The sequence below is a fragment of the Cavia porcellus genome, unplaced genomic scaffold (genome assembly GCF_034190915.1).
Source record: "Cavia porcellus strain 051 isolate PalLab524CR breed Dunkin Hartley unplaced genomic scaffold, mCavPor4.1 scaffold_11, whole genome shotgun sequence".
NCBI lineage: Eukaryota > Metazoa > Chordata > Mammalia > Rodentia > Caviidae > Cavia > Cavia porcellus.
This window is the reverse complement of record NW_026947494.1, coordinates 44,759,103-44,783,467: the sequence shown is the minus strand read 5'-3', so window position 1 is coordinate 44,783,467 and position 24,365 is coordinate 44,759,103. Positions and strand designations below refer to the sequence as shown.

Sequence of the window (24,365 nt, the reverse complement as noted above, 5' to 3'; positions counted from 1 at the left end):
CTGTGACAGGGTGCTTTGCCCTTTGCATTACCCTAGCAACCTGAATTCCTTTACTCTTCCAGGAAATTGTAAACAAAATAAATCCACCGAGTTGGCGTTATTTTCTGTTTTCTTTCTCCAGTGTCTAGTGCTTTCAAAGAAAAGTGTCCCTTGCCCGTTTGAAATACGTTTCAGATTCCTTCAAAATATATTTAATAATATCAAGAGTGCGAATTGTAGAAAAGTTGCTAAAATGAACTGGATGTCCCAGTGTGCTGAGTAGCAGATGCCATAGAATATAAATGGCTGATCCAAGGTATTTTTAAATCCCTGTTAGATAAAGAAAGGATGAAGAAGGAAGGAGGTGTAAGAAGGAAGGTTAGAGGAAGAGATGTAAAATGTCTTTAGACAAGGACCAAAGTATGGACATGTGACAAGTGTCAGCATAGGAAACCAGGTGCTCAGAAGAAAGCCCTGTGCTTGGAGTAGACAGTGCCCTGTGGGCACCATCTGGAAGTTCTCTATTTGTTTTTTAAGTAAAGTCTGACAGGACAGTGGAGACCTCAGTCACACAGTTCTGCCTCCAAACTTCCCTGGACAGATTTTCAGCCCTCAGCTCCTTGACTCCTGCCCAGCCACCACTGCTGTCCTCTGTCCCTGGCAAGGCCTGGCACAGACATACTCTGAGAGAGTGAAGCTTGCATGTGTGTCCAGGTGCAAAGCAAGTCAGTCGGTCAGAATTCATGGTAAGAATCCTCATGGTTAGAGTGCCACTAATTAGTAAATAAAAATCACCATGACAGATCTAAAGAGACATGATAATGCATCATTGTGCCACTAGTCAGTATTTTAACCATAATGATTTTCTTACTGCTTTTTTTAAAATTTGTTTTTCTTTTTGCCGTAGTATGAATTGAACCCAGGGACTTCACACTCCCTAAGTTGCCCAGACTGGCTTTGAACTTAATATCCTCCTGCCTCAGCATCCCAGAATGCTTGAATTAAAAGTATATACCACCATGCCCAGCTAACTATAATCTCATGGGACTTTCTTAGCTTTAATATTATAGCCAGACATGGTGGTGCACACCTGTAGTCCCAATTACTTATAAAACAGAGACAAGAAGATCACTTGATCCCAAGGGTTCCTTACTTGCCTGGGTAACGTGGAAAGATTCTGCCTCAAAAAGTGAATAAATAAAAGTAACAATGCCAGTTTTCAACCTTCATAGGGAAAGATGAACAGACCTAATGAACAGGTTGCTGTCTAGATGTCTGTTCATCAAGCTACTAATTATAGAAGACAGTGTATCTCAGAACACTGAGATAAGTGGAAATTTGTTGGTAATATTAAATGAAACTTATGAGTGGACATTGATTTGAACTACTTTTCCATACTAGGGCCCAACAGATACTATAAATCAGAACAGAGTTACCTGGCCTTGAGTTCCAGCTACCCCAATCAAAATTCATTTGTTACTTGACCTTCAGAAAGATCAGGAGAGAGAAAGATAATAGCTAAATTTCCCAAACACCAGTGGGCTTTAATTCTTACATCGTTTCATTCTTACAAAAAAACTAACTTGAAGTAATCTGATGTCAGCCAGCCAGTTATTTTCTGTCATTCTGTGTCCTTGCCTTAAAAGAGAAGTAGCTTCAAAATGATCAATCTTGTTTTTGTTGTTTCTGCTTTTTTTCAGTCATTCTCTGCCTATACAACCAAACTCTTTTTGTCAGCCCATTGAAACACTTACTCGATTTTATAGAATGAAATCTGGCCTGATTTTAGAATAAAAAATAAAGCCAATCAATATCTTACCTAAATTGTTGCAATTTTGTCCTTTCAGAAATCATTTGTATGGAATATATTTTCTATTTTTTCTTTCCTTTTCCTCTCTCTCTGTCTCTCTCTTTTTATTTCATATATTTATCTTAACAGGAAGGAACATGGGATTGGTCATCATGGGCTTTCTCTGACTCTGTTTTTCAGAGTGGAAACAGAATTTTGTGTTCCATCATTCTGAGCCACCATCAGGGGCCGTCTATAATCAACTATGACGACGAGAGTGGAAAGACGTGTGCACACATCGCCGCAGCCGCGGGTTTCAGCAGCATTATTAATGAACTGGCAAGAGTCCCTGAGTGTAACCTGCAGGCTCTGGATGTGGATGACAGGTATCCATGGCAACTCAGAAAATTCTGGAAACTACCAAACATCTTCTCCAAATGTCAATCGTAAAATAAAGAGGCTGAAGGACTATATCCTTCTTACCGGAAATACATGTGTGTTGGTGGCAGTAAAAATCGCTGTATTCTAGTAAGAGGAGGGAAAATCATTGTTATGGAGAGAAACGCTGTGACTACTGTTCTGTCACATTTTCCACTTTTTTGCTAAATGTTTTCAGTGTTCTCTGAAGGCTTTCTGTAGATCAGCTTCCTGCTGCTCGCTCTTTCTGATCTTAATGGTAGGTTTTATTTTCTTCTTCATTCCTGGATTATGTCATGAGTCAACAAGTTCTTGTTATTCAGAGAGCATAAGTCAGGTTTTAGATTCAAAACAAAATGGGCTCGTAGAATTGCATGGGATCTTATCAGGTTTCTTTCAATCATTGAAAGTATATTGGCTGGAAAAAGAAGATGGGTCCTGAAGGGTGAAAAGATTTATCTCAGTGCCAGTTAGCAACTCAGTGGAGGTTTGCACCTGTGACTTTCAAATTTAGAATTTTTCACCTACAATGTCCTGCTTGCCTAACCTTTGTTTTTGTTAGGCACTGAGTCAAGGGAATTACAAGAAAAATATAAAAAGGCTATTGAAAATGAGTACAAGGTTTACATATTATGTTTAGTTTTGTACCCTCTTAAAGTGCAAAATTAGCCACTTGTTTATCATGATTTTAGATGTCCCAAGAAAGCATCTCCCCAAATATCTGGAATTATTTTAACACACACACAAAAATTAGGGATGCTACATGGGTATTAGAAGCTACAGGTGATTAGCATGGTGATTTTAATTACAACAAAGCTTTAAATCACTGAAATTACACTTTTTCCTAGGAGCAAATACTGATTCTAAGCAGGTCAGAAAGAAATATGTTAATACGAAAAGGAATACTTATACAGAAAAGAAAGGAACAAATTTCAGAAAGAAGGGCAGAAGGGAAATTTGCCTACTTCAAAATACCCCTAAAACCAGCTCTGAACAGAACAGTTTCCATGTTATACTAATGCATGTTTAGTAAAGACAATCCAGTTCCCTAGGCCTTAGCAAAGAAAGAAAAAAGAAGGGAAGGAAAGCGTACAAAGGAGCAGGTCCTGTGAGAGCTGAAAGTATAACCTCAAGGAGAGCCCAGTTCTCAGCCGGATGTGGCACCACATGCCTGTAACTCCAGCTACTGGGAGGCTGAAGCAAGAGGATCTGTAAATTTGAGGACAGCCTGGGCAACTTAGTGAGACCTTGTCTCAAAGTAAAATATGAGGTGGGATATGCATGTAGCTCGGTGGTAGAGCTCTTACCTGGCATCTTGTATGAGACCCTGAGTTCAATCCCTACTGAGGAGAAGAAGAGAAAGAAAAACAGAGTCCAGGTCTTGCTTGAAAGCTCAATTCAAGTGACCAGTAGGTCAGTCCTTTTGATGCCTCCATTTTGTTTCATGCTGAACACACAACCATGTCTCCACACTGAATCCAGAACTTCCTGTTGGTCATGTAATTTTTGAAAATTTTCATAGGCTTATGCATTTACAACCATTGTGACTCCACTTTCCTATTGAGAGATTTTCCTACAAAAGTGTTTACAGAAAGGAAAGAAAAAATATTTAAAAGATACAGGCAGAAAAATGGAGAAGTAGTCTTTCTACACATAAAAGCACGTCGTAAAGCTGTGATATTAAAAACATGGCGATACTTAGCTAAGATTAATGGCACAGAATACATGAGAAACAGCACGTATATTTTAAATGAGCCAAAATTCATCAGCCTATGAGGTCACAATTCATTCTTCTAAGCAACTCATCTATCTTCAGGGAGGACACTCGTTTATCAAGTTCTCCTCCCTATGTATTTCTGGGAATGCTCTGGAGAATGTTTACATGTTTCAAAATGCGTTCTTGGCTACTGACTTCACCCAGTGCTGCCTCTCTTGACGTCCAGAGATCATCACCTCAGCCCGCTGCTTGTCCCTGCTCAGTTTCTTCCAAATCCCTGAACTTCAGCTTCCTGTCTGAAGGCTAAGGTCAGTCTGCTATGTTTCCAGGACTATCCTGAAGCCTAGCAATAAGAAAGGAACTATAGAAACTTGAAATCGAGGGCTACAAATTTGTCACCAAAGTCTTCAGTGTATTAATCAGATGTCATCTATATGCTTCCCTCAATCCTCAAAGAAACAATTTAAGTCCTCCCACTCCAACTACTTCTAGGCTTCTTCCATGGTGATGGTAAGAGGAATTAAAACAATCACTCTTAGCAAGTCCTATAAGCAGAGGATTTCACACAGCTTCAAATTAGATTGCTGTGTGCTGGTAAGCCTGACCAGATCAATGTTCAGCTCTCCACTATTGACTTTATTGATAGTATTTCTCTAAATGAGAGGGCATAATCTACTGGTACCTCATATTGTAGAATAAATAAGATTGTCTGGAAACCTTTCTTGCATAAAATGAAACAAATCATGCCTGCTACCTTCAAACAGGGAGTATGATAGATTACAGAATAAAAATAACATATGGCTCTATTAGGTGTCATAAAATGGCTACCGATAGCATAATATAAAGAGCAGAAGGATGTCTGAATGGCAGAGGACATGATCTATGCATGGAGACTAGAGGAACACACTGTATACATTTATGCTGCCCAATTACTCAGCCCAAGACCCTTCATAAAAGTTCTCAACTGAGTTTTCTCAGTTTGCCCCAGCCTGCCTCCACACCTGCAGTTTCCTGGGTCTCTCCAGAGCACCCTTCTGCCCAGGGTTCAGGTCTTAGCAACAGGCTGAGGAGAGGCCTTCCCTGCCCTCCTTTACAGAAGAGAAGCCATTTTTTTCATGGAAAGCCCCGTTCACAGGAGTGTCGCCTTGCCCTTTGCCCCTCCCACCCCACCTTGCCCACCCTCCTAAAAAGTAACTGAGGGACACACTAGTGTGACCCATAGTACATTATCCAAAACACAGAAACCACACAATTAAAAGTGAACAGCTCCCAAAATTAATAATATGTAGCCACAGAGCAGCAGCAGTCTGAAAAGATTTCTTTGGAGTAAATGTCATCTGCAGAGATACAATTCTGTCTCCGCAGGGTGACGTTCTGTATGCTTCATCTAAGTCATAGCTTCTAAATTCCGTTTTAGATAAAAGTACATTGGAAACACTTCAAAACTCACTGGGACCCTCTGCTGAAATGCATACTCCAAATTTTCATTTCTACTCACAGAATTTTTGGACAAATCTAATATCACCCTAAATCATTTTTTTCATTGGTATAATTAAGAAAATTATATCACAAAAATATCCCTTTATTAACTTTTACTAAATCCCTAAAAGTGTGAGGCATTGTGCTAAGTGCTGGGGATGTTGTGGTAAAATGCTCCCCTTTCCTTCCCGCATAGAACATGTTACATATATCAGGGAAAGGGTAGATTGTTTATTATATTGAGTATTAGCATTATGTTACAACCCACATTTTAAAATCCTAGTGATTTTTATTGTCCATAATTTAATCTAATTTCTGGGTTTGGCTCCCCTCAGTAGACTGGTGGGAAATACCTTCTTCAGGCCACCCTACTTTTCCTCATTATGCTGTGCTTATGGAATTTTCTTTAAAAAACACTACAGCACTACAGTGAGAAGCACACAGAAGATGGCTCCTTCATCTTCTGTACTTGTCCCTTGAGGTCTGATGATACCCAACTGTTTCCATGTTTTAGTTGGGACATCATGACTTTGGGCTGCTGAGGTCTCCTTGCCTGGATACACAGCTGCCTCTTCTGCCAAGGAAGAAAAGTTCTGGTCTGCTGCTCTTGAATCTAGTCATGTTTATGCCCTTATTACCCTCATTGAACATCTACTTTGACTGCTGCAGGGGTCGGGGGAGTCTTAGGATTAGGCAAGCAATAACCCTCTGTGGGCTTAGTTCAATGTTTTTCCCTTGCCCTAGCACTGCTCTTAGTTTGGGATTTGGCTTTTAGAAATAGGAAGATTTTTTTTCTCATTTACCCTGTCACATTCTGTTCCCTGATATTTAGTGCAAAATCTACTATCCCATTTAATGAAGAAAAGAGGAAGAATATATATAATATATATATCATGTCACATATTATGCTATATATATAACATATATATGATATTATATAACATATATATTCTTTTCTTCATTAAATAATATAATATATAATATATTTTATATAATATATTATATAATACATAACATAGCATATTAAATATGACATATTATATATAACACATTACATATATGTTATATATATTATCTATATGTGTTATAGCCTGATTTACTGTTACATTAATAAGTGGCATTTTAAAAAGTTAGCCATGTATTGGGAAGATAGTTTGGTTTCATGCCTCAATGTACATAGCAAAACACACAGAGAGACACAAGCATGATTTTTCTTCAAATTTTTAATCCATGCAAATATGGAATAAAATATTAGTTTTTTATTTACATACAGTAAATTTTACTTCTTTGGTGTACAGGCCTGTGAGTTTTAGTACATGTGCTTCCGAGGCAAGCACAAGCCTGAGTTTTAACATGTAATCACCACAAAACAACTACTCCACTATCAACTCAGGTTGTCCCGCAGTCCAAGTCTCTCACATCCTAGGGACTGACAACCACTGACTGGCTCTCTCTATATAATTTTGCCTTTTCCAGAATGTTACATATATAGAAATAGAAAGACAGATTGAATACCCTGTAGCAAAAATGTTTAGGCTTTTTGATTTCTGAAACTTTTGGTGTTTGGAATTTTTTTTTCTTTTTTTTCTTGAGACAGAGTCTCACTGTATAGTTCAGGCTCCTCAAACTCACAGCAATCCTCCTGCTTCTGCCTCTCAAAACCATATATGTAATATGAAGTATTGAGATGAAACTCAAGTATAAATATAGAATTTGTTTATACTTATACACATGACCTAACAGTAATTTTATACTGTATTTCTAGTGTGTCTGAGTTTTGATGACAGCCTATCGTATGGGGTCAGATTAGGGATTTTCTATTGGTGGTGTTATGCTAGTGCTCAGAAAGTGTCAGATTTTAGAACATTTCCAATTTTACATTTCAGATTAGAAAAGCCTGACCTGTATACACGATGTAAACTTTGAAGACTGATTTATGTCACCTAACAGAATCCATTTGAACACTATCTATATTGTCACATACATCAGCAGTCTGTTCCTTTTCATCACTGAGTAGCATCCTACTGTATGGGTGAACCAAATTTTATTCATTTCCCCACTGAAGAACATTGGGATGTTTCCAGTTTGGGACAGTTGCGATAGTGCTGTATAAACACTTTAAGAATAGGTTTTTGTGTGAATGTAAGTTTTATTTCTTTAGTTACATATCTAGAAGTGGGATATCTGGGTCATATAGATAATATATATTTTTGAAAGGATCACCAAACCGTTTTCCAGAGAAGCCATTACCATTTTACATTCCCACTAGGAATGTGCAAAAGTTCCAGTTGCTAATGTCTTTACCAGCACCTCATATTATATACCTTTCCTTTGTTTTAATTTCATTAATAGGCATGTAGTGGTATATCCTTGTGGTTTTAATTTGAATTTCCCAAAGAACAAGCGATACTAAACAGCTCTTTACATGCTTATTTACCACAAATGCATCTTCTTTAATAATAGGTCTATTCTAATCTTTTGCTAAGTTTTAAAATGGGATTGTTTGGATATATGACTTATTAACATTTTCTTCTATTTTCTAGCTTTTCTTTTTATTGTCTTCAGGAAATATTGATTTTGTAATTGAATAAAAATTTGATAACATTGAGTATTTATTTACCTTCTCACTAATAAAGAATTTTCAGAGCATAACATTATGAAAGACAAAGATACAGAAAAATAATGATGATTTTTTAAAATTTTGTGTAAATTACTCAAATATTATAGATCAAGCAATAAATCGGAGAAAATATTTGCATAAGAATAACAATTATATATTTATATATAATTATAGGTTTGTATTTATATATTTTAATATATATCAATTTATATATTTTAATATATAAAAAATCCCACAAAATTACTAAGAAAACTGGACCAAGGGCATTACAGTCATTTCTCTTTTCTTTCTTTTTTTTGCAGGACTAGAGATTGAATGACCCAGAGCCTTAACACTGAGCTACATATCCAGCCCTATTTTATTTTTTATTTTGAGACAGAATCTCACTAAGTTCTTAGGCTGCCTCAGGCTCCCAGAGTTCTAGGTCTACAAGAATACACCATCATATCCAGCTAAGAGTTATTTCAGTGAAAAAATCCAAATGACTAAATAAGCATATTTTCAATGTATAGAATTGCAAAAGGAAACAACAGTAAAATATCATTTTACCTGCCAAATTGGCATCTTTTTAAAATTGGTGATGATGCTTGACAAAGGGAAGGAGTAAGGACTTAACTATCAGAAGTTGAGTCAGTCTTCCTGGAAGGCAGTTGGGTGCTATGTGTAAAGAACCTTAATACTGTTCATACTTTTGACCCGCCCCTTCCTCTTCTAGGAAATTCTCAGAGAGGCCAATGAAAGCGGAAAGCCAGAGAATACTTAGAGCTGGAGGAGAGGCTCCACTACGTACTCATCTTCATCCTTATGCTCTGTTTCATACATACTTTTTCCATACTATAAATAGCAACAAGATTTTCCTACTTCACCCCAGCTCTGTGTGGGAGCGCTTGCCAGCTAAGCACCTGTCCTGTTTATGTGCTTTCCCTGTGTGGTTCCTGCAGGACACCCCTGCACTGGGCTGCGGCTGCAGGGAAGGCAGAATGTGTCCAGTCACTGCTGGCGCTGGGCATGGACAGCAACCTGAGGGACATCAACGAGAGCACGCCTTTGGCCTATGCCCTGTACTGTGGGCACACAGCCTGCGTCAAACTCCTCTCCCAAGAGAGCAGGTGAGGATGCTGTGAGGCTTTCTGTGTTTCTTCCTCTTAAATGTGTGTAAAATTGGACAAATTTTCTAAATCACTGGTGTGTGAAACCGGAAAAAATATAATGTATTTACATAAGTAAATAATTATATAATTAATTATATGTGCTTACTTCTAACGTAGAGTGACATATGGAACAAAGTGATAACAAAAGCCTAAATCCTTCAGCTTCACATTCACTAGACTTGAACCTTTTCTTTGCTTCTTCTTGCTGTCCATGGTCTCTTCATCCTCTTTTGCCTGAATTGGCAGTTCTGAAACTTTTCATTCTAGGGAAACTTTTATACTCTCAAAAAATGTAAAAGACCCCAAAATTATTTTGGGAGTTACCTCATCAATACCTATGGCATTAAAAATTAAAACAGAACACAAGTGGTTCAGCTCAGTGGCACAAGCACCTGCCTGGCAAGCACAACATCATGAGTTTGATCCCTGGTACAAAAAAAAAAATTAACACAAAGAAATGATTAATAGAGTATTTAGTTACTCATTTAGAGTAATAATAAACCCATGAAATTTCCGTGTTACATAAATTCTATATTTTAATTAAAAATATAAATATTTTATTTAGTATTTCTACTTTACAAAACAAGAAATTTTTAATAAGAGCAGCATCGTGTAACATTTTTGGCAGATCTCTTTTCTATCTTATTAGGAGCTTGGTAGAAGGCAGTAGGATTCCCACATCAGCTTCTATATTCAATCTGATGTGATACAATGTTCAGTTGAAGGATATGATGACAGTCTGGTTCACCCAGATAGATAGTTAGAAAAGGGAGAAGTCTTTCAGGTAATTTTTTTCCTATAATGTGCCACAACCTAACGATTAATAGTTTCTTAGAGGTTAAATATAATGTGGTCTTTGTAACCATATTAGTGGATTCATTTATACTTTGTTCCATTATACTTTGTTCTATTATTATATCTTACATTTTAAATGGATCTTATACCTATGCATGATTTTATTCTTTGCACTGGTCAGTTGGAAAATACTAGTACTCTTAAGTTATATCTTTCAAATCACTCAGTTCAGGATACAATAGCAAAAAGTCATATTTGTTAACACCAGCACTGATCTCATCAGAAAAGCCTTTATGTATTGATATGCTATCAAGTGTACAGTATGAATATAAATTTTCCTAAAACCTAATTTTGCTTGAAAGTTCAGTTTTTGTCATTGGTAGCAATAACTGTCAGTTGTTTACATTGAAATGGCAGGCTCATTTTTTTCACTTTTAAAATATATTTTTGTACATATTTAAGACATATAACATGATGCTTTAATATACATATTCATAGTGAAATAACCCAGCCAAGTCACTTAATATATCCTTCACTTCACAGTTATTGCTTTTTGTGTATACTAAGAACACCTAAAGTCTATTTCTTAACATATTTGCATTACAAAATACAAAACATAATAATTTGGATCTTCACTGTTCCCCAAAGGCCCATATGATAAGGGTTTGGTCAGCTCCTGATGCTATGAGAAAGTGGCAGAACTTTTCGGAAATGGGCCTGGCCAAAGGAAGTTAGGTCACGGAGAGTTTTCACAAAGAGAATCCAGGGACTCCAGCCCCACCTCTTTCTCTTTGCTTCCCAGCTGTCCACAGGTGAAGTTTCCTCTGTCATGCACTCTTGCTGCAGGAGGCTCTGTGCTGTCACAGTTCCAAAGTGACAGGGCCATGGGGGCCAGGGATTTAGTCAGCACAAGCGCTTGCGTGGCAAGCACAAGGTTGTAAGTTGATCCCTGGTACCCACCGACCCCCCAAAAATGAGCAGCCAAAGTGACAGGGCCAAAAGGGACAATGGATGGAACCATGAGCCAAAATATATTTTCTTTTCTTATAAATTGTTTATCCTAGGTTTTCTTTCTATGAAAGAAAAATTACTAATGCAAATATTGTTATCCATAGACCTCATACTGTACTTTTGATCTCTAGATTTACTAATGCTACATAGTTGGAGTTTTGCACCCTGTGGCCTGCATCTCCCATTCCTCCTACTCTACCCTCACCTCTAGTAACCACAGTTGTCCTCTGCATTTCACAAAGTGTCTGCAAATACCCACCGCTGCATCACTGTTGTTAGACAGTAAGTCACAAAAATGGCATTCCATGAACAAAAGTACCTAGTGCAGCTGGCAACCCAACATGGTCAAGTGCTTTACTCAGGACAACCATCAAACCTCCATGTACAGTAGAATTGCTTATGAGTGTTTCTTATTTCATTACAAGATACACACTCAAGGGTCAGCACTTACCAAATTAATAACTTTTACTAGCTCTATAGGAAAATATTAAGTCAAATGCCTTTTTTAACTGCACATGTATTGATACACTGGTCCTAATTGGTGTTGAGGCTCTTGCAACTAACTGTATTCACCGCCTCTGTTACATCATCAGTGCAAAGGAAACACAGATAAGACAGATGACTTCTTGGTATTATTATGAATGTACTATTAACCCCATGAAACTCCTAGAAGAGCCGTGGGGATGCCTTCCTGAGGATTCAGTGAGCCACAATTTGAGAACCATTGACCTAAACCATACCCTGAAACAGGAGGAGAAAAATGTAGAAGATTCTGTAATAATAATAAGCATAGCCACATATTTTCATGAGAAAACTTGAAAGAATGTCAGAGATCCCCTACAGTTCTCTCTGGTAGTAATAAAACTCCAGAAGCTGGGTTAAATATTTCAAAAAGTTTACTGAAAGGTGAAAGAATAAACATAAAAATACGTTATGGGAACAAAGATTCAATTATGCACTGTGTGAACTGTCCAGAACACATTTGTTATATGCGTCCAAAATATGTGGTGATGTTTGTCAACAGATTATAATGTCGCTGTCTCAAGAATAATACTGCAGTAGACTCTTAACAGCATGCATATGGGTCAGCTTGCATCATTCATTCATACTGCAGAAAGACTGACTCAATTGTAACCTCAAAAATTAAAAATTAAAAAAAAAAAAAAACAGAATTGTCTAAGGAAGAAAAACAGAATAGTGCCAGGATCAGTGCCACAATCCCATAATACCAGCACTCGAGAGGCAGGAAGATCACTGCAAGTTTGAGGCCAGCCTGTGCTACCTAGTGATTCCAGGCCACCCTGAACACAGCAAAACTCTGTCAAAAAAAGGCAAAAAAGAATACTGCTTCAAGAAAGCTCTTGCCGTAAGTAGAGACAGCCAAACAGCTGAGTCTTTCAATTTTGCGTGTGTTGGCATTGTTCACTTGCCTTCTGCTACCACGCCCAACTTCTAGCATGCACATTTCTTTGGCTGGAACTCACACCAAGACTTCTGTCTCTGCTTTGTTTTGTATACTTTTTTTAAAAAGCATTTTTCAGCAGAAAATTTAGTACAAAGTGAAAGAGTAGACAAGACACAAACAGCATAAAATGAGCAAGGTTTCTGGCACGGATAAGGTCTGGACTCTGGCCTTCTGTCCAAATTTCCTGGAATCTCCACCGCCTCCTCCCCATGTCTGTAGCTGCTACCCTCTTTCTGTTAGGTGCAACCTGAACTCAAGCCCTTGCCCTTCTCTTTACTTAGAGCTCATATTCCTTTTGACTGCCATCAAGAAGAGAGCACAAAAACACTTTAATGTCAGCTTTTCTGTTAGTTAAAATAGGTTATGTGGGTCATACTTTAAAAGGATGGCTCCTGAAGGAGCAAGAAGAATCTGAAAAGCAACTGCCAAGTGAGCAGGGAACTACCCACTTTTGAAAGAGGACGATAAATGGTGCAAGTTCCCACATAGTAACTTTGACTTGCAGGACTTTGAGTAATCTATGGATAAGCCCAGACAACCCAACCAAGCAGATGAATGGGGGTTTGGTTCCTTGGTACTGATGTTTTCTCTACTTTCTGTCCTCACAGTCCATTCTTGTTCTTTATATTTCTGTAGAACAGAACCTGCTCCACCTCTTCCTCCCCAAAACAGTCGACCCCAGAAGAAGGAGGGACGGTTCAGTATGCTCAACCAAATCTTCTGCAAAAATAAGAAGGAAGAGCAGAAATCCCATCAGAAGGATCACAGCAAGGACCAACCCAGTGGGGAAGACACCTCAGAAGTTGATGACATCATCACCACCTTTGACAGCATCATGGATACCAACTGCCAGGGACAGCCTTGTGACCAGGTGGCTATGGTTGACCTTAAGAAGAGGACCTCAGAGAATTCAAAGTATCTCTTGCCAGAAAAGAAACTTCTGGCCTGTAAGGGGCTTCCACCCATCAGAACACAGAGCCTCCCACCCATTACAATGGGCAATAATTTCCTGACTGCTTCCCATGGCAGCATTTCCCAAGCTGCCCTAAGCCCAGGCACTCAGCATATGGCCCAGCGATCTCAGAAGAGTCGAAGTGAGCAAGATTTATTAAATAACAGGACTGGCTGCCAGATGTTGCTAGATAACCCCTGGAAGGGCGATTCTAATCAGGTGTTCTCCTACAAAGCTTGGACTATGCCTTCTTCTGAGAAGCTGCTAGACAGGCTTCTCACTGGCCGCCCAGGGCACCAGGAGCACGCTGGGCCACCACATCTTCCTCATCTGCACAATCCTCCACCCGGTAAAGTCTTCACTTTCCTCCTCTTCATTCCTGACAGTGTCTGTACGGGAGGTGTCACATGAACTTCTAGGTTAGAGACTGGAAGGCCAGTAACCTAGAGAGCAGGGCATGAATAAGACGTGTGATTAGGGCCACTTTTTTGTTGTGCTTCCTGGACTATCACTGAGCTTCAGTTTTCCAGGCCATGAAAACATTCTGTCTTTCCACTCAGAGTAAACAAGGTGAATGTGTGTTGAGGTACTTTTTCATCTTCCCAGCAAAGGTGTATGGTGTCTGCCAGCTTGAAAGAGAAATGCTATTTCCACTAAAAAGAATTGGTAACCAGGGACAAGGTAGCAAAATCACCTTCAAGGAATTGATTTGCTTGTGTGATTGTTTTAAAATCAGGCATTCAAGCCCTGCCCCTGACCTCCTGAACCAAAATCTTGGTGAGGGAGAAGGGAAAATGGCAATCCCTCTTTTGTGCATATAGGTAACACATGTGCTTATTTATGGTTTAGGGCTCAACACACACCAAAGGGTTACATGGCAATTTTCTTTCCCTGCTTCTTCTCATAGTACCAACTACCCCACATACAAAGCTACCAATGTCTTTTTTTATATCTTTCCAGAGATATTTCACATGTACATCTACATTTATGCATATTGAATATGTACACACCCCTTTTAAATAAATATATCACAATGAAGAATTTATATTTTACATACATATATATATACATACATTCTCTTCCTTATAAATACATGCATCACAATAAATATTTCTTTCAGTACTGGGAATTGAACTCAGGACCTACACATGCTAGGTAAGCACTCTATCACTGAGCTGTATACCCAGCCTACAATAAATAATTTGTTTGGATTTTTAAAAAATGATTCATATGTGATTCAGATGAATGCCAAAGACTAGGAACATCTGGGGCTGCAAAACAGCTTCTAAAACTGTCTGTCGCATAGTACCATGGCTTGCTTTTTAAATGAATTAATCACCAACGTCTAAAATACGACATTTGATAAAAATCTAGACATTCTAGCTTCTCTTGAGAAAGTTAAAAATCTGACAGCAATGAACCCACATTCTCACATGGCAATAATGGGCTGAAATGAGTAATCACTGTGCCCTTGAACGCCAGCTCTCCCACATCACTCTCTCACACACCAACTCAGTCCACACCACTCACTCTGCATCAAGCACTTCCATTGTTTTTCCTATAGGAAGGTAAAGAGAAAACACAATCTATTTCCTAGACCCATTCTGTCAAAATTAAAAAATGAAAGTCCAAGAGAGTAAAATCATTATTTCTTTTTGGTACTGGGGATTGAACTCATGACCTCACACTTGCCAGCAGGCACCTGTGCTGCTGAGCTAAATCCCTGGCCCAATACTTTTTTATTTTTAAAGTAGAAGAGGGGGCATGTGTCTTTCAGAATGAGGAGCGTCCTTCTTGTCCAATATGCAGGGTGGGGACTCTCTTCTCTCACTGATGTATTCTGATCCGTAAAGGCCAGGAGGTAGAATATGGTCCCCTCATTTTTACATATTTAAGCACGGGATAAATACAGATAAACACATTAAGTCCATTTCTAATCTGAGGGCGAACTCTACTCAAGGTTTACTTCTTCCTCAAAACACTGAAGGGTTTGACTGGTGGCTGGTAGTGTTTTGCACTTTTCCTGCACAAGGATAAAAAAGCAAACACATGGTTCTGCAAACTTCTGACACTTTAGTGCCCTAAAGACGTCCACCAGCCCTCTTTCTGAAGTTAGTATTGTCCAGGCCAATCTAATGCCTTCTTTATTCGAAAATTTGAAAGTCTTCCTCTGTTCTGTACACAGACTTGAGATGCCTCTTTTATATGAGTTAGGGTTGGGTTCAGCTACCTGTAGCGGAAACCCAAAGTCACAACTGATTAAACCACAGAAGTTTGCTATATTTAGTACAGAACCAGGCCCATTTTTGCCCACTGCATAGTACATCAATCATTGAAATAAGTTTTTCAATAGAAAGAGGCACAAGGCAGCTAATCATGGTGGAGGTGAAAGACCCAAATTTCCAATCTGTCTCACCAGGGATAGACAGTGTTTCGAGTATTTATGAGCTAAAGAAATACGCTAGTTTAGGGAATGGGGTGCTTTCCAGTTATAGGTTATGTAACCTAGAAAAATTCAGTGATTTTCTTAGTCTTATAGCCTGTTACAGATACCCAGAAAGTAAACTCAAAGTTCCTGGATGGAAGGTATCACCAAGGCAATGTGTTTGTGTCCCTAAACCTTGAAGTCTAATTTTTTGCTTTACCAATTATCTAGTGTGTAATTTTCTTATCCATTACATTATCCTTCCCAAAAATGAAAAGATTTCTCTGCCATATGAACTTTATTTTTACTCAATTTGATGCTTTGGTTTTAGAACTACTGGGGCTTCTGCACTGAGGCTTGCAAAGGCCCTATGAAGTTTTTGTTTGTCTAAGCAGGTGGAAACTTAACAGATTTCTACACTGAGCTTCCCTATTCCATGGAAATCTTAAGGTAGTAATGCAATTGGTCATTGTTAATCATACCACTGTGCCAATGATTTTAACTTGGAGAGTCCCACCCTACTCCAGAATCTTTGAGGTTTCTCCTTTCCTATTCCAGATTCAGTAGAAATAAAAGGGACTAACAGGGCTACCATGTGAATTGTGGGTGGCTGCTATCCAGTGCTTACATCAGCAACCCTGAATCTTTAGCTGTGATCATGATCACTGAACATCTATTGAGATCTGTTAGTGAGCTAGATGTAGAGCGATGGGGGATGAGGCACTTGCCCTAATGAGATGGAATTTGGAACACCTCAGCTTAATTCATTGCAATCAGCTTTCAGAGAAAATGGAACAGAAGTCGTCCTACTGGAATGGTTACTTTTCTGCTTGCTGTTGTTTCCTGCTAGCCTGTTTATTTTCAGACCATCACAAGAAAAGTAAGAAAGTGCACACTTCCCTTCTAAAAGGGAGAACGTCTTTATCCATAACTCTCTGGACATAGCTCTCTGTCCCAGCTAACAGTGTACTCTTCTGGTTGGATAAATCGGCATTTGTGGCCTCTTTGTTTAAAGCCACCAGTAGCTTTTCATCTTTCCAAGAAAAAAGCCAGATCTGCAAACTTAGCAAAGGTCTCATGGCACGGTCTAGCCTGCTTCCCCTTCTCAGCCTCTGTCCCCACCTTCTCAAGCCCCTTCCACAGTTCCACGAATAACTCAGTTCCTTGAAATCTGCCACCTTTCCCCTGTATGACATCTTTGTCTATGTTTTTGGTTTTTGTCTGCTGTGTGAACAACAGATTCCTACAATCTTTAAAAGCCAGCTGAAAACTCTCTTTCTACATAAGGGATACCCTAATCCCTACCGAGGTATGGCTTTTTCTTATTATTCCTAATATAACTCATTCTGCCTTCGTGAGCACATTCCTTTCAGCTGCACTACCAGAGGATTTGTAATCCACATTTTATGGTTAAAGCCCTTACCCATAAAAAAGGTCACAGATCTATCTAAGAAATAGCAAAGCAAACATACAAACAAGGTCTATGTGATACAAGAACATCTTTACCCTGGCGGGCCCTCCATTCCCCTGTGATGCCCTAATATACTTTATCACACCTGTATTGGTTAGTGTGAAGGAGGAGAAATTTAATTGGTCTCATGATTTCAGGAGATTCAGTCCATAGTCATCTGGTTCCAAGGCAGAACACTAGTACAGCACGGAAACAGCGCCAGCGAGAAAAGGGTGAAGGACCATATATGGACCCCAAAGTCACACCTCCACGGCCTGTGAAAACACATCCAAGATGCACCCTAGGTAGCTCCCAAACCAATCAAGTTGACAATCCACTTTAATCATCACAAGGGCACTACTCACAGGGCTTCAAAATTACAAGTTTACCATCATTTATTTCAGTAAATTGTAAGGCTCTGCAAGCCCTTTCCCATATCCTCCTCTTTGTACCTTCTAGGGCCTGAAATTCAATAAGTTATCAATAGATAATCACTAATTTTATTAATTTACTATATTAATCCTTTATTCACTTTTGCTTCCTTCATGTAACTGTGAAAACCTTTCCTGCCCTTTATTGCAGAACAGTGATCTTCAGTTCTGTCCCCACAGGCTGGACTTTTCCTAGAAGTACCTGCAGCACCAGGAAGAGAGCTTTGGGCTATACCTGGCTCCATATGGTTTTTTAAAATGGGCAAAACACCAGCATGGAATAAGGTTGAATTCTCTTCCCTTCCCCTGAATCCCTGACCGGGCTCTTCTCTGACAATTTCTCTCATTCTAATAATATTGCTTTAACCCCTAGAGAGGCTCAAGATTTTAGGATCAGATTTTAGGACCGTATAGGATTTTAGGATTGTGTAGATTTCAGGATCAGACTGATCTTGCCTAGGTCTAAGCTGTGTCACTTCCCATCATGTTACCTTGAGTACATTTTAGAAGATTTTCAAATTGCAGAGTCCTATCTTGAAAGATGTGCCTGCATCAGTTGGCCCAGTTCCCCACAATAGTACATGCTCAATAAACATTATCCATAATTAACAGTATCTCAATTCTAAGTCTTACAAATTTCTGCTGTCCGTTAATGTATATAATTAAGGCCTGAGCTGATCTGAATTCTAATGTGATTCAATCCAAGAGTATTTTATTAGTAATGAATAATGAAGTTATTTGATTTTCAAAATTAAAGCAATAAAATATGACATATTCAGAACCAGACATTTAGTTTGATCTCCATCAAATGACACTGCTTAGGTGGCTAATTATGTACAGTCTACCATTGGGATTACAAAATGGAAGAGAGATTTTGGTTGATACTTTTGCCACCGTATGCTAATAACTGCTTTTCCCAAAACTCTACAACCACTGTGTCAGGTTTCTTCTTACTAGATCACTAGGGAAAAGATCAGCTTTGTTTGTTGTTTTGTTTTGCTTCACTTTACTTTGTTTTTGTGTAGGCTTTGCTTGTTTGTTTGTTTGTTTGTTTGGGGAGTGCTAATGTTGACTGAGTCCTTTACTTCGCAAGCTAAATGTTTTACATTTGTCCTCCAATTTAATCTTCAGGACAAGTGGAAAAGACAATTATTTTCATCACTTAATATAAAGGAAATGGAGATTTAAAGATGTTATGTCACTTGCCCTCAGTCATGTAGTTAAAACATAGGGAAGCAGGGAACTGATTTTAATCCTGTCTGATCTCAGAGCTCATTATGTTACTTTGTCGACTTTTAAAATATCTAACTTTTTGTACTCCTATTTTCAGATATCTAGAATATCCATTTCTTGTTATCAGTAATGTGCTAGATGTTTAATACTGACTTCAAAGAGAAAAATCAGTGTTTATTTCTATGGTATAAATACGTCCATCATGGTGAAGTTCAAAACCTCAATGTGGGCTGGAGATGTAGTTCAGTAGTAGAGTGCTCACCTAGCATGTAACAGATCCCAGGTTCAAACTTCAGTCCCAGAAATTTTTTAAAGGTTAAAAAAAAAATGATAAAAGGTAACCATTAGCTCTGCAGAGTAGGTTCAAATGTTTACACACAGCTCTAACACACCATTGCCTACCACCAAAGTTAAAGAAGAGCAATTTCCCTAGTGGTTAATTCAGCAGTCTTCTAGTCAGTGATTCACAATCCAACTGCACATTTGAGTTATCTGGAAGCTGATAATACTCTCACACCTCACCTCCAGAGATAGTCCGATTTAATTGTGGTGTACCCAGGACAGCAATAATTTCATTTAATTATTGAAATTTTATTTCATTTAAATTCAGATCATTCCTATACTTGGAGACCAAGTAGTCAGCACTGAGAAACACTGCTCTAGGAAAAGGATAGTCCTGCTCATCATTCAGTCATCAAAGATGGGATAAACTATGCCAAATCTATGTTACTATTAATCTTTCCAACTTTTAAGTTTTATAGAGTGACCAACTTTTCTCATTTATAAATTTTTATTTCAACTTCTACATTTAAGAAGTGATTTCTGGGGCCATTCCATTTAAACAGAGTAGCATGTAATAAAAATGCACTAATGTGTGGCTATTGTTATTCTTTTCATTGTTCTTAACACCTTAAATTTAGTGATCTCTAACAACTTTATTATTCTCTTGTCCTTTGAACTTTATAATTTGCACTTGGATGAATCTTCAATGATTGATGCAAACATGTTTGTTCCCAGGACAAAATCTTCAGCATCTCTCTCCAAATAGATCCAAAATCAGAGACCTTCCTTTCACACGGAACAACCTTGCTCCCCTCCCAGACCAAAAATGTAAGTAGTATGACTCTTCCCGAGCTTCCTCTGCAACTAATAACATGCCTGGACACAACTAAGTCTTTTCATTTTATTACCATTTTTAAAAGAACATTAAGTGCCGACAATTGCAGGAAAATAGAGGCAATCTTTAAAACTCCATTAAACTTAGTAATGCTTTTTTTTAATTACAAAAAGAATAATCATTTCACTTAAGAATGTTGGTGTTTGAAGTATAAAAACTAACAAGTTTGTTTTGCTACATATTACTTATCGTCTTTAAGAAGTTTTATAAATATTCATAAGATGGGCTTCTTGACATTGGTGTATACTACTGTGTTGGACATACAGAAATGTGTAACATCTCTGTAGTGTAGTCTATGCATTCCTAAACAGATGGGATGCTGTCCATCAGGATTACTGGATTTATTTGGTATTATTAGTTTATTTTATATTCTATGCCTAAAAGACATGACAACCTTCAGAATATAAAACATATTCTATTAGGTCAGTGATGTTCAAACTTGAATTGCCTAAAAACTCACCTGGAATGCTTCCTATAAAGTAGATTCCTAGGCCCAACATCCAGAGATTGTAAGTTTATATATCCTAAATATTATACTCTGAGACAAGTTTATTATTCTCATTGTACAGATGGAAAAAAACTGACTTCAGAAAGTATACATGGCTTCCCCAGTATCTCTAGGTGATAAGTAGCAGAACCAGGACCAAAACTATAAGATACAAATCAACTGTCATGAAGTGTTGAAAGCAACACTTTCCAGTTTTCCTTCCTTCTCTTCCTATTCCACCCTGCTTATCACACACACACACACACACACACACAGAGCACCCCTCTACATCCTAATTCTAATTGTAGGCTAGATTACTTAAATTCCTTAACCTCATGGTGGTCATATCATAGTGTCAGTCCGATAAACTGTTGGGAAGGTTCAGTAGCACATCTACATATGTAAAACACTTGACTCACTGTTTGCACAGAACAAATATCTACTATGACTTTTCTCCCCCAGACTAGCGTTTAGAGGGGACCAACTAAAAATCCTAGAACTCTAGGCAAAACAGTGAACTATGGGGTCTTTGTGCAACCACGTCTTTTTATAGATGAGTAAACTACAAATGGAATAATTCTTTCCAAGACACAGAGGTAAAAAGAGAACCTCTACCCTTCCTTGATGGAAGATGCTTTTTGCCTTTACTGACTTGTGCAAAATGAGCATTTGGGATGGCATCTATTTTTAGCACTGCGTGAAACTCAGGTCTCAAACCATCTCTAAGTAAAACTTGTAGCTACAAAACCATCTAATTAAGGAGAGAGTCCTCAGACTTGAAGGGGCAGCTTCGAGAAGCAAAATAGAGGTTTTCTTTGGCGAAGCCCAGACATGTTGCTTTTCACAATATTCAGGAGAGAAGACAAAAATATCTGGTTACCTTGGAGAAAAAGAATGCTTAACTCTTCTTAAAAGAACCTGAGAACCTTTGAAGGTGCACATAAAGGCCCTGTACAAATGTCTTAGGGTAGGTTTGGAGCCGTGCACTGACTTAACCATCCGCAGCTGCTCCACCAGGCATACAGAACCCCATCACAGCATGAGCCAAATTGGCTTAGTCTTGTATTTGTGCACATTTAAAATCTCTGACCACATGTCGTGAGTTGAATACATCCACATACACAGCTTTCTTTACTCTGTGGTCCTGCTCTCAGCAACATAAGCTTTGTCCTTAAAAAAGAACTCTGTTTTTCTACACAGTTCCTCAGGCGCTCCAGAGACAACAAGCTCTTGAACTTATCCATTTTGTTCTTTCTCCCCAGTTCTATCTGGAGAGCCTCTACGAACAAACCGAGTGCTTCCTGCGATTCCCAGTCAACGGGGACACAGCACAGCAGCCGAGGATAGTGTGCTCTCCACTGATCCCACCAGTAATGTGAATTATCTGCGCGCTGCTAACTGCAGAAATATGGGTGTCGTCTATGTTCAGGTCTCAGAGGGCGAGCCTGCTCTGGTTTGTAAGAACAAAAACTAATTTAGAAAGCTGCATCCTATAAGCCATTCACAATTTTATAATTCAAAATTCTTTATTCCAAATAAAGATACTGCCTCATAAGCACTTAGGATACAGTATTTTAGTGTGCATATATTGTAAATCTATGATTTTATGTGACCTCTACATGCTAAAATGTTCAAGAATATATGTATTATTATCTGGGAAACATGTTTGGTTGGCTTTGTGGCATGTTTACTGTTTTATCTGTTTGCTGAATTATTTTATTTTTTTAATGTATGCTTTGATGAATAAAAAGGTTTTTAAAAGGACATTCCAGACTTGTTCTTCACATGTAGTGTAATTCTACCTTGGATGACAACACTTAATCAACACTAAAGTAATGAATTCTTATAATCAGTGTATGTTTTATAAAAGTACAATCCTCAGCAAAATATTTTCTAACATTGTCAATTCCTGGCAACAGTGCAAACCCCTTGACCAAGCTTATGTCTCTGCTTTGTTATTTGATCATTTCCACCAACTGTTATTTTCAGATATGATTGACTATTTCAATAGTGTGCGGGTCATATAAGTTGGCAATGTCTACATCCTGACCTAACAGAATTAAATAGGCATTTCTCACATGTCTCTCAAATTATGTATTTAATAAGTGGTTTTTTCTTCTGTTTCAAAATAATGGTTTCTGCCTACTTGAGATTTTTCCAAACCTAAGATTGAGCAAAGTTTTGAAAGACTCCTACTAAGACGTTGCATGCATGCTGTGTGGATTGATTGGAGCTATAGGTCTATCTGCGTAAAGATTCCGGCTCTGCCACACAAGGTGATAGTCACTCCTTGGGCACTCATCACATAAGATGATGGTCACTCACTGGGCCTACTGGGAAACACCTGGACTTCCAGTACTCTGGGAGGAGGCAGGATCACAAGTCTGAGCTCTTGGCAACTCAGCAACTAAGCAATTTAGTGAGACCCTGTCTAAAACTTTAAAAAACAAACAACCAAAAAAAAAAAAAAAAAAAGCCTTTTAAAACCAGGTTACTTTTCTCTGGTTGCTGGGACAAAATACCCAGCATCCAAAATTAAGGAAGAAAAGGTTTTCTTTGCTTACAGTATTTGGAAATTTTAGTCCATAATCAGTGACTGCAAGGCAGAGTTTCATGGCCCTGGGACAACACTTTACGGCAGCAGCCAGAGCAAAAAGGATGGAAGAGCAAGCCTCCTTTCCTCCCTTAGAGTGTACACCTGCCGCCACCTCCCCTTCAGGACAGGTGTAGTAGCACTAAAAAATCTCTGTGTCCTCCTCTTGCACAGGATGAGAATACTTACAAAGTAAAGATCTTGTCTCCTGCTGAGTCTCTCAGTCAAACTTTTTCTTTTATTTAGAGAAAAAAAGCAAAACAAAAAAAAAGGGTAGAAATACAGAATTTCAAAAAATAACAGTAAGAAATCACTAGTTAATAAATTACATATTGTTATCTTAGAAATAGTTGTTCAAGTTACAAAATCAAACAGCAGCAGCACAAATCAGTTAAACTTTTAAATTTCTCAAACTGACACAATATATTAACCATGACACCAGGAATGTAGTTCAATGCAGAAGCACTGAATTCAATCTCCAAGACTTCAAAGGAAAAACACAAAAAAGTATGGCGGTCATTTCATGTTAGTTCTATGTTTGCATATTATTTTGTAAGTATCTTAAGTATAATAATATTTACTTATATTAGTATTATCTGTTTAGAGAAATAAGACTGAAATAAACTAAGCAGAAGCACCTCTGGAGCCAACATACCAGAGAGTCAATCGTTTTAAAAAATATTTAAGGCAGTGTCCCTGTGTAGTAGAGGCTGGCTTTGAACTCAGGATCCTCTTGACTCATCCTCTCAAGTACTGGGATGACACATATATACCACATGACTTCAGTAACTTCAGTTTTTTCCAAAAGGAGGGAAGAAGGTAGAAAGAGTTTGAAATAGAGGAAGAGTAGGAAGCATAGAGGTTATAACTCTATTTTGACAATGGTAGTTTTTTGAATCAGAGATTGTAAAAGAGAAAGCCAGCTGACCAATCTCCCTGTTATACTGAGCAGTAGGTAAAAAGAGGGCAACTCCTGACACAAATGTAAGAGCTCTCAGGACAGCTTCTGAAGGGTTCTCTTTTTGTTATGTTTGTGGGCTCTTTTTGTTTTTTAAGAATCGTTCTTTATAGCCATCAAACTGTTAAGGTGTTCAGTGTGTCACTAGGCTGTCTCTGAATCCATGTTTATTTAGATGCCTTCCCCTAAACCACCTAGATTCATCAGGATAAGTTACCTCTATCTTGGTGTGAACT

At 38.3% G+C, this 24,365-nt stretch overlaps 1 protein-coding gene across 7 annotated transcripts in view; it reads left to right on the top strand.

Annotated features, from left to right (window-relative positions):
* Positions 1–22,342, top strand: part of Ankrd55 (ankyrin repeat domain 55) — a 101,163-nt gene extending 78,821 nt beyond the window's left edge. For 3 of the 7 annotated variants that reach the window (XM_063258179.1, XM_003470244.5, XM_063258183.1), the window contains 5 exons: positions 1,970–2,154; positions 8,943–9,110; positions 13,060–13,724; positions 19,932–20,024; positions 21,841–22,342. In XM_063258179.1, the coding sequence (XP_063114249.1) occupies positions 1,970–2,154; positions 8,943–9,110; positions 13,060–13,724; positions 19,932–20,024; positions 21,841–22,052 (1,323 nt within the window). In that variant the 3' untranslated portion in view covers positions 22,053–22,342. The other 4 variants (XR_010050484.1, XR_010050485.1, XM_063258180.1 and 1 more) reach the window with 4 other exon arrangements.
* Positions 22,343–24,365: the final 2,023 nt, after the last annotated feature.